Source organism: Guillardia theta (genome assembly GCF_000315625.1).
Source record: "Guillardia theta CCMP2712 unplaced genomic scaffold GUITHscaffold_53, whole genome shotgun sequence".
Lineage (NCBI taxonomy): Eukaryota > Cryptophyceae > Pyrenomonadales > Geminigeraceae > Guillardia > Guillardia theta.
In genome coordinates, this window is record NW_005434621.1 from 250,876 (window position 1) to 265,397 (window position 14,522).

The 14,522-nt window shown below is 53.3% G+C and overlaps 3 protein-coding genes across 3 annotated transcripts; 2 read left to right on the forward strand and 1 right to left on the reverse strand.

Annotated features, from left to right (window-relative positions):
• Positions 1-1,669: 1,669 nt before the first annotated feature.
• Positions 1,670-2,739, forward strand: GUITHDRAFT_111626 (hypothetical protein; the record flags this gene model as incomplete). Its single annotated transcript, XM_005829274.1, has 8 exons — positions 1,670-1,672; positions 1,743-1,801; positions 1,854-2,043; positions 2,098-2,220; positions 2,275-2,371; positions 2,423-2,535; positions 2,584-2,649; positions 2,698-2,739. 8 exons carry the CDS (start codon positions 1,670-1,672, stop codon positions 2,737-2,739), a joined length of 693 nt encoding a protein of 230 aa, XP_005829331.1.
• A 235-nt stretch (positions 2,740-2,974) lies between these two features.
• On the reverse strand, positions 2,975-6,513 carry AP2A2 (Adaptor protein complex 2 subunit alpha 2; the record flags this gene model as incomplete). Its single annotated transcript, XM_005829354.1, has 17 exons — positions 2,975-3,133; positions 3,177-4,157; positions 4,213-4,309; positions 4,364-4,425; positions 4,476-4,508; positions 4,561-4,637; positions 4,715-4,754; positions 4,861-4,906; positions 4,957-5,030; positions 5,078-5,155; positions 5,202-5,291; positions 5,377-5,445; positions 5,500-5,568; positions 6,016-6,093; positions 6,141-6,182; positions 6,232-6,383; positions 6,435-6,513. The coding sequence occupies 17 exons, from the start codon at positions 6,511-6,513 to the stop codon at positions 2,975-2,977; spliced, it is 2,226 nt and encodes a 741-aa protein (XP_005829411.1).
• Positions 6,514-7,829: 1,316 nt separating this feature from the next.
• GUITHDRAFT_111629 (hypothetical protein) lies at positions 7,830-13,973 on the forward strand (the record flags this gene model as incomplete). The annotated part of the gene is made up of 26 exons (XM_005829275.1): positions 7,830-8,080; positions 8,134-8,311; positions 8,371-8,614; positions 8,833-9,134; positions 9,319-9,517; positions 9,662-9,771; positions 9,981-10,022; positions 10,348-10,420; positions 10,472-10,544; positions 10,779-10,838; positions 10,899-11,074; positions 11,324-11,479; positions 11,810-11,955; positions 12,013-12,081; positions 12,274-12,394; positions 12,449-12,495; positions 12,545-12,617; positions 12,664-12,726; positions 13,011-13,048; positions 13,097-13,148; positions 13,198-13,236; positions 13,283-13,331; positions 13,412-13,510; positions 13,613-13,652; positions 13,750-13,796; positions 13,871-13,973. 26 exons carry the CDS (start codon positions 7,830-7,832, stop codon positions 13,971-13,973), a joined length of 2,850 nt encoding a protein of 949 aa, XP_005829332.1.
• Positions 13,974-14,522: the final 549 nt, after the last annotated feature.

Below are 14,522 nucleotides of genomic sequence, written 5' to 3' on the forward strand. Positions count from 1 at the left end.
GGAATATGATCTTTGGAGGGAGCCACGGATAAGATTGAGGTTGAGGATCACTGCGTTGAATGTTGGGGAGTGAGGATTCAGAGTAAATCTGCATGAGAAGGAGAGGAGGAGGGAAGGAGGAGGTGGCATCGTCATATGGGGAAGCAACTGCATGGGCTGCTTGTGGCCCTCAAAGCCATGCGGAAGGCGAGGAGGGGTTGCGGTACTGTTGCAGTTGACAGCGGGGGTGGGTCAAGGTAACCGGTACATGCGAGCTCTAAATAACGGGTACTGTGTTTCAATAGACTCGTTCTGGGGTGGTAGGGTAGTTGATGAAACATCATTTGATATGGTAGGGTAGTGGTAGAATTGTGGGGGTGGTATGATGAAAGAACCAGGTACTTTTCCTAGAGAAAAGCGTTTCTAAGTAGGGGTACTTGAGGACTTCCAGGGTAGTTCAAGATTGAAGGCGTGGGGGTAGTCGAATTTGTATGGGTAGGTGGCGTCCAAGCAACACGCAAAGAGAGAAATAGGGGGGGTGGTAGACTTAAAATTGGTTTTTCATCCATGAATACAGGAAATTGTACTGTAGTCTCAAAAAGTGTTTTTATTTACTGGAGGATAATCTAAAAATAAGTTATCAATATTTATAATATAAATAAATGTAATATGCTTTTTGTGCTTTGTAACGATGAAACGCACTTGTAACCACTATGTAACGCAGGTAGCACCCTCCACTACCCACCCCCTTGAACATAGGTGCTCCACTTGCACCTACCCTCGACACTCATGTTTTCATATACCCCTAACTTGTACTGTTGAGTACCCACCCTATGTAGAGTTTTGTGTTATACCCTCTGAGGCCCCCACCCAACAGTTCACCCCACCCCTTGATTCCTTACCACCCCACCACCCCTACTACGCTTGCGTCCCTCGGATCCTCTGCAATGCGTGCCTTCCTGCTACTGGCGGCGGTTCAAGCGGTAGAACATGAATCCAGCCCCTCTACCCCTCTCCTCTCTCCTCCCTCTACCCCTCTCCTCCTCCTCCCTCTACCCCTCTCCTCTCTCTTCCTCCTCCCTCTACCCCTCTCTTCCTCCCTCTACCCCTCTCCTCTCCTCCTCCCTCTACCCCTCTCCTCTCTCTTCCTCCTCCCTCTACCCCTCTCCTCTCTCTCTACCCTCCCCCTCTTTCCTCCTCCCTCTACCCCTCTCCTCTCTCTCTACCCCTCTCCTCTCTCTCCTCCCTCTACTCCGCTCCTCTCTCCTCCCTCTACCCCTCTCTCCTCCTCCTATTCTCAGCTCTCCCTTAACCCCCTCGACTTTGACCTTCTCACTACTCTTCACCATAAATGTTTCCCTCTCCATGTCTATTCTATAACGTAACATCCGCTGTTTTGCTCTGTTGAAAACAAACCACGCCCCCTCTTCTCGGGCTAGTCTCTCCTCTGTCATCTTGCTTGATTTCGACGTCATATACCTGCAATGCCTCCTCCTCCTCCGCTTTCTTCTTCCATTCTCGATTTGGACTTCCATTTTTTACACGGTTCCTTGCGCCCATTCTTCGCCTCCTACCTCTTCTCCTTCGGGGTTTGAAGTCTATTCAGTTTGCTGAGGCCGTGCATACGGCTCAAACCCTGCTCTCTCGTGGTTGTTTCTTCATTCTCCTCGTGCTTCTCGTGTTGTCTGTGATGGTATCCAACAAACCTCTTGCAGCGTGTTTGTCCTGGCTTGAGTCCTCTTCTTTGACCAGCAAACTTGCAGGTTGCTGCATCAAGCTTCTCGCTGGTGCCTTCCTCCCTCCAGAATGATCGATTGGCGAGGTTTTGTTGACCAACGAGTGGCTCCTACTCTTCTGACCCTGCATGCGCCCAGGGCTTCGTTGCAGTCTGCCTTCGCCTCTAGTTCCCCTCTGCGCCTCCGTGGAGGAGGACCGAGACCGAAGGTTAGCGTCCTCAATGATCTCCCAGTATCCTTTCTGACATTCCCCGAGGTCTTCTTTGACATCACCATCGGCGGCAAGTCGGAAGGCAGGATTGTGATGGAACTCTTCGCGGATGTAGTGGTGAGTGGACTGCTGCAGTGCTCAGCACTACTGATGAGTTGTGATCTCGAACAGCCGAAGACTGCTGAGAACTTCCGCTCCCTGTGTACCGGAGAGAAAGGAATGGGCAAGCTTGGCAAGGCTCTTCACTACAAGGGGAGCAAGTTCCACCGAGTGATCTCCGGTTTCATGTGCCAGGTGCTCAGACCATCCGAGGTCAACGGCGTCGTGGTTGTTGCTGACGACATTTAGGGTGGAGACTTCACCAGAGGCGACGGACGTGGAGGAGAGTCGATCTATGGTGAGAAGTTCGCCGACGAGAACCTCAACCACAAGTTCAAGCACTCTGGTACTTTACTGCACCCGATAGCTCTTCTTTGAGTCAAGCCTTTTTTTTTAGGCCCGGGCATTCTCTCCATGGCCAACGCTGGGCCCGACACCAACGGATCGCAGTTCTTCATCACCACCGTGCCAACCCCTCACCTGGACGGACGTCATTGCGTGTTCGGCAAGGTTCGAAGAGCTACGGCCGATTCGCTTCTGTGGGTGAACTCGGAGCAGGTTGTGGACGGCATGGACGTCGTTTCCAAGATCGAGTCGAACCCCACCAGCCGAGGAGATGCCCCGGTACTCGTTGTTGAAGCCTGTCGGGTGTGATCTGAAAGCTTCGCACAGGTCAAGGAGGTTGTGATTGCTGACTGCGGACAGATCGAGTAGAGGGCTGCTTGTTCTGGGAGCTAGGAGCATGAGGGTGCAGTAAACCACTCGTGTCTTCTAGTGTTTTATGCGATTCTTTGATTATCGAAAGCGTCTGGGTGATTTCTCAATCATCCCTCGTCGTCTCGCGTACGTTCTGAGCGGTTAGAGCACAGATGAGCGCGCTATACAGGCAGTGAGTGGTGGGCCATCATGGCATACGAGTCGAAATTCTCCGATCCAGCAGGTTAAGTTCCTAGAACCCTGGTGCCTTTGTGCTTGCCCCGAGCAGCATATGTAGAAGACGCTCTACAGACTCCCTGAGACGTCCGTGAGGGGAGAAGAGGAAAGGAGTACAAAAAGACCTCAAGACCGCATCGTTGGCATTCACCGTCATCGTCAGCGTCCTCTCCGCCTAGGATGCAAGTCACAACCCCACAATCTCACCGCATCTTCACCTGATTCGCCGTCATCTGCAAGCAGCATTCTGATGTCACGCCGCTGCCCTCGAATAGGCCGCAGCCATGGATGGAGTTCTCCGCCGAGTCCGCCACCAGCCCCATGTGCAGCCCATTGTTGAGCATCGCCTTGAGCGTTGACACGTTCATCCACTTCTCGGTGGTGCTGATGGTCTGACACTGACCGCAGGAGGAGCACGAGGCGAACTTGGAGTCGAAGTCACTCTTGCTCAGCTGCACTGCCGTCGTGAACTTGCAGGAGAAGACAGGAAGCTTCAGCGACAGGACCCGCTGCTCGGCTGCGGAAGAGAAGGAGATCGTCATGCCGACGGGGTTGACGAAAGGCCTTGAGCAAGCCATGGACGTGGTCAGCTGCAGCTGCTGCTTCGCTGCGATCTGGTTGGTGTGGCTCGAGACCGATCCCGACAACTCCTGCGAAAAATGGATCTGAATGGCGAAGTTGGTCATCTCCTGCGGCATCTTGTTCCCCACGAAGATCGCCAACTTCCCGTTGCTCTTGGAGTACTGCGACTTGATTCCAATCTGTACAAACGAGTCTTCATACAAGATCCCCTCCTTGTTCACAGCCAGCCGCACAAGCCAATTGAACATCTGCTCGTAGGTGGCACCTGGCGACTGACCGCTGACCGACAAGTCCACGTGAGTCCCGGGAGCGTCGAAGCCTCCCATGAGCGACATGCTGCCTGCTGCGAAGTTGGGCGGCTGCATGAAGGACGAGGCGAAAGGATCAGGTGCGCTGTTCATCGCCATGGCCGGCACACTAGCAGCTGCGTTAGGCGGCTGAGGAGGAGTTGCGCCAGACAGGTCGAGAGAAACCAAGTCGTCGATCAACGAGGCGTTGGCCTTGGGTGCTACTGATGCTGAAGATGATGGAACTACAGGGACTTGTGGCACAGGGGGCGGCATGTAGGGATTGTCAGCAGGGGGAGGAGAAAAAGGAGGGGGAGGAGGTTGCGAGTACTGCACAACGGGTGAGAACAAGGGAGGCAACCGAGAGGAGGAGAAGGCAACTCACGTTTCCATGATTGTGCAGTCCCTGCCCGCTCGGCCCTAAAGAGAAGATGTCATCCTCCTTTGGATGCATGCTTGAACTCGCGATAGTTTGCGGCATCCTGTCAAGGTGTCACGGGAAAATCGTACGGCCTACAGGGCGGCGGGGAGCGCACCCCAGGGGCGAGTTGAAGGGATGAGTTGGAGGAGGAGGAGGTTTCGGAGACCCGAACAGCTCCTGCAGCTGGGGTCACTGCTGGGCTGTGGCAAAGAGGTAGGCGCGTTCACCTCCAGCACGTTCATATCCTCTCTCTTCGACGCCTTGGGGCGCACGTCAGGTCCGATCCCCTTAGAAGAGGAAAATGTTTCTCACCTTCACCTTCTCCTCCGCCGCTGTCTTGGTCGACTCCGCCAGAGCCTGTCGCAGCTCTTCGTCCTCGTCGTAACTCGCTGCTAAAAATAATGAGGATGAGGAGGACAAGGAGGAGTTTTGTCAACATTCCAAGAGGAGGAGGGGAGTGACTTACCTGATAGGGGGGACTGGAAGACAGGAGTCTCGGCGTTCGTCTGGAAAAATCTTCAGAGATCAGGAGGAGGAACAGAAAGTGATGATGGAGGAGGGGGTGGAGAAGACAGGACGGAGGATGTGAGGAGATGGTGCTGAGATTCTGACCGTGGGAGATGTATGCTGCTGCGCTTGGTCTGGCCGCTTCTTCCCCCTGCGATGGAACTTCAACACAACCAGAAGACCACGTGCACCATGGCTGACATTAGCAGATCTTCATATTCATTCAACTTCTCCGTGATTTGATCATTCAATGTCAAGAATTGCATGAGCCGAGCCTGAATATATGTGAAAATTTCGTGAAAATCACCATTCTTGTCTTCACCTCATCTTGTATTTCTCCAACTTGGTTCTGTATCGCAACCACACACGCTTTACACATCATTACTACTTCCGCCAGAGCCTGATGGCATGTCAGAAGATCCTGGACAGCTCTCTACCGTATTCACCTCGTTGCCGTGTAAGCTTGACGCATCTTCTGCTGTCAGCATCGACGACAGCAGCGTAAGGTACTCCTTCCCCTGATCCAGATCGACCTTCTGCTCCGACCCAAATGCAGGCGGGAGCAGGTGAGACGTTTCAGCTTCTAAGGGAAGAGATGGAGGGGAGCATCAATTCATTCACCTTGAGATTGATATCTGCGTTGTATCCAGCCCCAGGAGCGTAGTTGCCGTTGGAAAAGTCCTCGCGCATCTGTCACGCAGAAAAAGCATCAGGTAAGTTTTTTGCCTCATCCCTGCCTCTCACATCTCCATATCCCGCGTCCATATTCGATGGCCTCGTTGCATTCGGATAAGAGCTCAATCCTGGACGCATCTGCAACATTTTCTCACCAGTTCAGTCGCTACCTTTCCTTCGCCTCCGTCCCTCCGTCCCTCTCTCCCTCCGTCCCTCTCCTCTCCCTCCCTCCCTCCCTCCCTCACAAATAGACTCACAGGTTGAAGGCCCTGTTGTCTATCCTGCATAGCCCTCTGCTGCAACTGTACTTTCTCCTCTGTCACACAGGCAGTCAGAACCCTCTCTCTATTCTCCTGGCAGCTTTCCAGATCTTGCCAGCTCTTTGGCAGAAGCAGCATATTCGTTCATTCTCCCATCCGTCCCGTACAGCCTGCCACCAGACCTCAATCTCAACACGTCTCCTTGCAACAAGAAGGGTACCGAGACCAACTTCGAATCAGCTCTGCAGCCTTCTGCTGCACATTGGGATAGTTTCCCTACACGGTCATCAGCCTTAGTCTCTGCCCCCCTGCCCTCCTCTTTCACCTTCCCCGGCGTCGCAAGCTTGAGGACTCGGGACAGAACTTTCTTCATCACCAACACTTGGAACTGAAATCCGTTGCTCTGCCATGCTGCTGAGTGCTCCAACTTCACACGGAGGCAAGATTGACCTGCATGCACTGATCTAGAAGGTCCAGAGACACCACAGAAACCTGCGTCGCAGACTGTCAGGTATGCAAGGACCACCCAATCCCCTCATACTTGCGGGCTCTTGTCTTTGACTCTAGCCTTGATGTTCTTGACAGCTTCCATGATTCTGGACCCAAAAATCAGCCGGCATGCTTCCTCTAGCGTATTCGGAGAGGAATACAAGTTGGGGTGCTCCTGGAGAATCTGGTTGATTTCAACCATCGCTGCATAGAAGGCTCAGCATTCGTCCCCTCCCTCCTTCCTCGTCGTCATACCTGTCGGATCGCCTTCCCCGTCCCTCCCTGGGTTCGTTGCCCGGAATATAGCGCCCTTGAGTTTGACCACCTCTCCCATGTCTAGTCTGCCAAGTCCGGTCACCTTGACCTCGTCGCTTCCTCAGTCTGTACTAATCATCTGCTATCAGCTATCCTGTGTGCATGGGATCTCTACGTGCAAGGCGTCATGGATCTCTGCCCAATCCCAAGCACTCCTGCATCCCTCTTTGTTGATAAATCCACTTGCGAAACACAGGAAGCTTGCATTCTTCTATCTGTGGCTTCGTTCACAATGTACGAAGCAGTTCAGAAGCTCTATGATTTCTTCAGAGCGACTTCTGCCTAGTCAATCTCTACCAAGCCTCGTCCTCCTGTATCTCTGCGAATCCTCCACATACCCTTCAATCACACAGCGCTTCCTTCAAAATCTCCTCCGTTTCAACCTGTATCTTCTCGATCCTCCACCTCCTCAACCTGACCATCCATCTGTTCCTCATCCTGATATCTCTGCCTCTCCTTCCTCCCCTCTTCCTGTCCCTTCATCTCGCTTCTCGCCCATTTTTGTTTCTCCTGCCACCTTCGGCATTACCTAGTGACTGTACTACCCTACCCTCTAGAGCTCCTACCCTCTGACCCGTTCCACTACCCTCTGAAGATTGTGTCCTGTACCCCCGAATCATCTGCATCACCCCTGCTTTTCCCTTTTTATGACCCCTCGTGTCCGACCTTTTATGTATACCCTACCCACCATCGGGGCGATTGCTGCTACATGCCACCCCCACCCCAAGCAACGATGAGTAATACTCTACCCCTATCCGAAGGGTCTACAACTTTTCCCTCTGCATTAGGTGGAGGGACCGGTCCTTGAGCCACTGTAACTACACCACCACCCCTTTGACCTAAGGGATTCAATAACCATAATTCAGGGGTAGGGGTGCTATGTACCACCCCTTCGTTGCACCTCCAAAGTACCCCGTGGCCTTCTGTGTATGTTGACTATAATACCATCTCACCCGCCTTTCTGACCTCTACCCCTCCAAGTACTGTAAACCACCCTCCCATTGTTAGCTATTTTGACAAGGTTCACCACCCCCAGGGACACAGTACCCCTGTATTACCAAACCCCCTACCCCCCTCTGCCCCATGTTCTGAGGCGGGTTGTATTTGACTACGTCCATCAAAGTAAAGACGAGAAGAATGGAGCGACGCGAGGAGGAGGAGGGCAGCAGCATAACGAAAGCAGATGCTTCCTTCTCCTCTCCTCTCCTCTCCTTGTCCTCCTCTTTCTCTCCACTCCAGACTTCCTCCCTCCCTCACAGGCCGACCATGATGGGCAAATCACGCCCACGCCATTGTTGGCGTTCACCGCGAAAGGGCGTGCATTGTGCTGCGAGCATGGGACTAGCGTGTGCCCTGATAGCCAACTTTGTGCATCCTTGCATCTCCCAGGGAATCTGGACTGATGTTGTGATGCCGGACTTGGTGGACGCAGTTCCCAGCTTCAATGCATTTTATCCGCACCTATCACAATCATCGGATCAGGCTTCGTCTCCAGAGCTGGAGACTACGAGTGCACATTTCGAACAGACTTCACCATCTGCTCCTCCTTCTCAACAACTCCTGCAACCTTCTGCAACGAGCCAGAGGTCAGGACGTCGACGGCTCGTGTTGCTTCGCGGTCGATGCTGATATGCAACAGCCCTTCGTGGAACCTTCCTGGCATGCAGATGAGCTTTGAAGTGCGCAAGGCAGGCATTCCCCTCTACAAGGATGACTTCTTCGAGCTCGTCTCCGCATACGCTTTCATAAACTCCACCATCCCTTCCATCGCCGGGGCCTCTGGGAAGTACAACGGAGTACAGAGGACCATTACGTTGGTGGGGCGGGCTTCGATGCCTACCCCTCCTTCACGGGGGCATGCAGCCTGTGCTATCAGTCCCCTCATGCTCCTCTCTACACCTGCCTGTTCGTGGGCCTGCAGGAGAAGATCGAGACGCAGGCGTTGGACGTGCTCAGCGTCAACCAGGTCGTGTGCGAGATGCCGACGTGGCGGCATGCCCAGGGGTTCGTCGACGTTCATCTCCTCCATGCACAGCAGCCCGTGCGATCGCGTGCTGTCCTCAGCTTCATCCACGAGTGCGAGTCCATCGATAGGACTGAGCTTTCAGTGCTGGGAGGAGGTGAGGGAGAGTGGCACGTCCAGTACTCCCTACCTAATCTACCCCTGTCTACCACCACTGCCTTCTCCTCCTCCTCATTCTCCTCCTCCTCTCCATGCCTTCTACTCTTCCACTCACCTCTTCATTCCTGACGCCTCTACTCCACCAGCACTCCCTTGTCCCACCTCCTCGTCTCCCTACTTCCTCTACGCTGCTGGCGGTGACTAGTCTTTCTTCAGAGGTCGTCAGGATCGCAGGACACGGCTTCAGCCCGCTGGAGCAATACCTCTGCGAGTTTGCGGCGGAAGGGCATGCAGTCTTGCAGGAAGCCTCCTACATCAACCGAACGCTGCTCAGCTGCTCCAGCCCTGAGTGGACGGTCGATTTCCCTGCTGCGTCTCTACGAGTCCTCGCCCGATCCACTGGAGAGTATCTGGCAGTCAACTCGAATTCGTCCTTCCTCCTCCCCTTCACCGCTGAAGTGATCAGCTTGTCGCCCTCCCAGGGACCAGCGGCAGGAGGAGCCTCCATCACCCTCACAGTGAGCGACGTCCCTGCTTGTCGTCTGCTGCGAGAGTCTGATTTTACCATCCGTGCCTCCCTCCCCGTTCCGTTCCCTTTCGTTCCCCACTCATTTATGTACTTTTTGAGACGTCTTCTACTCTCTTGTTGTGACTGTCAACCAACCTCCTGACTTGTAGAACCTTCCTTGACCTTCCGTTCAGGGACGGGGGCTCTTCTCTTCGAATGTTTTTCTTGTCAAGTTTGCCTGTGGCGACTACGAGCAGATAGTCAGTCTGCACGGCAAGACACCTCGTGACGCCCAGCACGTCGTCCTCTCATCGCCGGACTGGATGGGAGAAGGATGCACGTCGGACGTGTCGATCGTCATGTCTGGGAAGGAGGTGCTGTACAGGACCAACGGTGAGATAGAGGATAGGTTGCTGATCGCTGATCGGGATTGTGATTATGGACTGATACTGATACTGATACTGATACTGATACTGATACTGATACTGATTTGTGAAACACGAGCAAACTTTGTTGTCCTGGTTGACTGAGGTGCAGGGAGCAAGCTCGTCTTCACTTTCCTCCCCTCGTCGATCAGGATGGCCAACACGACCGGGCCGCTGGGAGGAGGATCATACCTGTCTGTGATCGGAAGAGCTTATCCATTGGTGAGGGAATAACTTATGCAGCAAGTGAAATGCGGAGCATCAGGAAGAAAGGAGGAGGAGAAGGAGGAGAAGAGGAAAGGGGAGAGAAGAGGAAGAGGAGGGAAAGGATTGTTCAAGATGTAAAAAGACGTCTGTAGCGAGCAACGTACTGACAATATCGAATCCAAGAATTTTCTTGACGACTTCTCCCTGACGGTTCTGCGATACAGGGCGGAAACTTTCAGCTCGTGTTCGCCGGAACCTCAAGTGAGGTCAACGCAGCCATTGCGGACCCGACCTGCACTTGTCAGTCAAGCTGTCGAGCTTATAAATGCCTCCAAGGAACAAGAATATCTCCTCAACTCATTACCGTGCAGGTAGAAATGCCTCCATCTCAATCCTCCTCCTTGTGTCCTTCTTTCTGTTCCCAGCTTCCCCCCTCTCCTCCTCCCTCTCACCATTGTTTCTCTCCCTCCTCCTCCTCCTCCTCCTCCTCCTCCTCCTCCTCCTCCTCCTCCTCCTCCTGCTCCTGCTCCTGCTCCTCCTCCTCCTCCTCCTCCTCCTCCTCCTCCCACATCTATCTCACCTTAGCTACAGATTCCTTTTTGGCCGGGAGTCGGAGTCGCAAACGTAAGCATGCTGATCGCAAACTCGCCTGCTTCATCCTCCGGTCTGCTGAGAACCTTGAGAGTTTACATGGGCTCTTGACAAGCTCGATCAGCTTTCATCTTCGCAGACTTTCAATACTCTCAAGACTTCTGGGAGGTGCCGTCGACGACCTTCGGACCTGCAGGGTCAGTGCCAAAATGACTTTGTTAATTTGTTGAGCCTGTGTCGCTGTATCCGATGATGATGACGACGACGATTACGATGATGATGATGCTGATGATGATGCTGATGATGATGATGATGATGATGATGATGATGATGCTGATGATGATGATGATGATGCTGATGATGATGCTGATGATGATGATGATGATGATGATGATGAAGAGGACAAGGATTCTGACAAGAATTTCAAACAGAGGGGATTTTCAAATCACGGTCTTCGGCAACTTTCTTGTCAACAAGTTCTACACGTTGAGGTCTTTCTCTCCGCGTTGATTCACCTCCTACTCAACGTGAACGAAACCGTGAACGCGCAGGATGATCGGAGAGGAAGACGTCTTGACCGCCGCAGCTTCAGCCGTCTTGCCCGACCGCGTCACCTTCCACGTGCAGGACTCGAATGGGAAGGAGAGGAACGTCAAGCTCTCAGTGGTGAGAGATGACGTGGAGATCGGGCTGAAGAACAAAAGGGAACAAGGCTTCTCTTTCCGAGGTTATCATTATCCTCCTCCTCCTCCTCCCTCCTCCTCCTCCCTCCGCCTCTCCCCTCCTCCCTCCTCTCTCCTTCTCCCACCCTTGTTGCCCCCTGTGTCTAGCCTCGTCTCTCTCGTGCTCCTCCTTGTTCTCCCTGCTCTCATCCTTATCCACCTGCTTTGCCCTTCTCTTTTCCATCTTCTCTTTCTTTGTCTCTGTGACTGACTTCCTGCCCGTCGGGGTCCTTGTCATGTACCATGCTCTACAGCAATCCTCTTCGACCAGTCCGTCTTAGCCCTCGCTGATCAGACCAAACTTTCCCTCAGAGGGCAAAGTCTCAACACGTCGTCGACCTCTCGATACATCTGCAGGCACTTTGGCGTCAATGTGCTGACATCGGCCGCATGCCAGTCGATCAGCAACGGTGCGCTTCTTAGATCGTGCTCAGCAACTTATCGTCCCTCGTTCATCCTCCTCCTTCCTCCATCCCTCCCACCTCTTCTTCCTCTCCTCTCCAATTCCCAACTTCTTCCACCTTGCCCACTCTTTCCCCTCAGTTTTGAAACTCCCCTCCACCCCCTTCCCCTCATCCCTCCCTCATTCTTCCCCTCTCCCTTTCTCTCCTTCCTCTTCCTCTCCTACTCTCCTTCTACTCTCCTCCCTCTCCTTCTACTCTCCTTCCTCCTCCCTCCTCCTTCTACCGTTCTCTCTTTCAGTATGATCTGACTTGTATCCTCTCATTATCGGCCTGCAGTGACCGTCATCAATGACAACTTGATCGAATGCGACCTCCCACCGACCAGCGTCTGTCCCTTCTGTCAGGAGAACGTCTCTGTGTGTTATGCAAACAACCCGTCGATGTGTCTGCTAGCAAACTCATCGCTCAGGACGCAAGTTCTGGTGCCTGACATGTTTCTTCTGTCCTTGCTGTCCAACTGAACATCGACTGCCGAGCAGACTGTGGACAGAGTTGGCATCGTTGAAAGCGCGTTACCATCCGTGGTCTACGTGAAGGATTTCGAGCTGGTAACGACGTACATTCATCCTTTATCTCCCTCTGCTCCTCGCCATGAGATTGTCTCCAGCGTGTGTTGTGTGCTCCTTGCCGAACTGCTGTTGGTTCAGTTTGCACTCTGACAAGTGAACATTGTAACATCACATCATCACAATCTGAAGGCGCTGACAAATTGCTGTCATTACTCACCGAATACTTGTTAGGTCACCATAACAGGAACCAGCCTCATCTTCGGCGCTCCTTTCTGCAACGTGGAGGTCTTTTGCGACTTTCTCTCCGACCAGATCGTCAGGTCGTTGAGGTACAACGTCAGCAGCAGCGCAGGTCAGCTGCGGCAACCTCGTAACCCGCCACTCCAGACTCACATCAACATCACAGGTTGGTTGAACATCGATGAACGATTTTCTTCTCCTCCTCCCTCCTGGGTGATCGTGACCAAAGTCCCTCGTCGCCGTTGTCTCACCCACTCTCTAGCTCATCGTCAACGACGAGATTGTTTTACTCTCCAACCAGCTCCATGCTCAAGGAAGCGTCTTGTCTCACGGAGGTACCTCCACCACTCCTCTTCACTCCCTCCCATGATTCCCTCACAGAGAGCTGGATCTGCATCTCGGAGCTGCTCCAGCAAAGCATCCCTCCTGGGGAGGTTGGGGTTGGTAAGATGCATGCTCCCTATCATCCCCTGCTCGGGTTTCCCTTTTTTCTCGCTGTGTCCTTTCCTTCCTCCTTCACCATCACCATCACCTACGCTCTCCCTCCTCCTCCTCCTCCTACTTCTACCTCTCCTCCTCCTACCTCTCTTACTCCTCCTACCTCTCTTACTCCTCCTACCTCTCTTACTCCTCCTACCTCTCTTACTCCTCCCACCTCTCTTACTCCTCGTACTCTTCCTCACCCCCTCGCATCGTTTGTTCCTTCAACCTCTCACTCATTCCTCAAGAACTTTTCTACTCCGGGCTCTCCTTCGCCTTCCAGCTGGTGGGTCTCCCCCCCCGCTCTGTGCAGCCACCCTGACGAACTCGGCAGATTGCGGGGGTGGTTGTGATGGATCAAGTGACGGACGTGGGGTACTGCGGGAGTGAGGGTCCTCTAAAGTCAACACCTTGCAAGTGACTTTGATCGATCAGCGAACGTGACCTTGGTCTCCTCGCTCCAAGTGGACTCAAGTAACCCCGAAGGCTCTTATGACATGTCGCTGATCGTTACCAGCAGCATGGCAGCTCCCCGTCAACTTCACCATCACGGCGGTACAGGCGAGCAGGTGACTTTGTTGACTCTGTCTTTGTCCATTTTGTTTACTTTGTTGACTCCCTTGACTGACTTTGTTGACTTTTGTGTTAGGGGGCAGATGAGCACGAGGGCGCGGGAGCATATCAAGGGCGACAGCCTGTCGGCGGTCAATGTCACGAACTCGGCACAAGTTGACAACGACAAGATCAGGTCAGTTGTACATGGGGAGGCTGCAGGAGAGAGAGATGTTGCGGCGGCCTGTTATCGTCTGATGAGAAGGAGGAAGGAACGGATCGATGATGTTCGTGCCAGGTGCGATGCTTTCTGGTGGGACCTTGGGCGCTCGGGCAAGGTCCGGCTGCACAACAGCAACGGGAATTTCTACGGGGGAGCGACGGAGGAAAGAAGAGCTGCTGGTTGAAAGAGGGGGAGCTGAAAGTTGCTTGCAGATCGTCTTTGCCAAGAGCAAGTTCGTCAACGTTAGCTCGTCGAGAGGGTCCGCAGGGGGAGGGGATAAGTGAATGACTGTCTTGCTGCCTTGCCCCCTCCTGACCTTTTCTGCTCCCTCAGCCTCCTCATTGAAGGAGAGTCGTTCTGCTACGCCGACGTCTCTTGTGCGTCGAACCATTACTTCTGCCGCTTCCAGGTCCTGCGAGCTGGAACGAGAGCGTGAATGTGCAGTGGCGATGATAATGATTATGAGGAGGAGGAGGAGGAGGAGGAGGAGGAAGTGGTGAAGGTGGAAAATATAGAAATGTAAGGACAGGGATGAAGGGGAGGTGGATGTATTGCTATGACAAAAGCAATGATGATTGTGATGACGACGTTTGACTAATCTCCTCCAGACAAATTCTCATGTGCAAGACGTTGCTGCGGTTATCATCAGCAACTCAAAGATATCATGCACAACAACCACATGGCGTTCTGAAGCCGGAGGTAACTCCTCCTCCCTCCTCCCTTCTCCTCCCTCCTCTCTCCTCCCTCCTCAACTCATTCCCCTTCCTCCCCTTCTTGATTGTCTTTGTCTTCACTTTTCTTTGTCCTTTCCTCGTCTCATCTTGAACATGCAAGCAGAAACCCAGCTCACCGTGCATGACGTCAACCAGAACAATCTCCAGATTCGAGGAGGTGAAGGATCTTTCTTTCCCATCCCCTCCACCTCCTCCTCTTTCCTCTCGGTCCCTACCCTCCCTTCCTATTTACTCCTCCTCTCTCTCCTCTC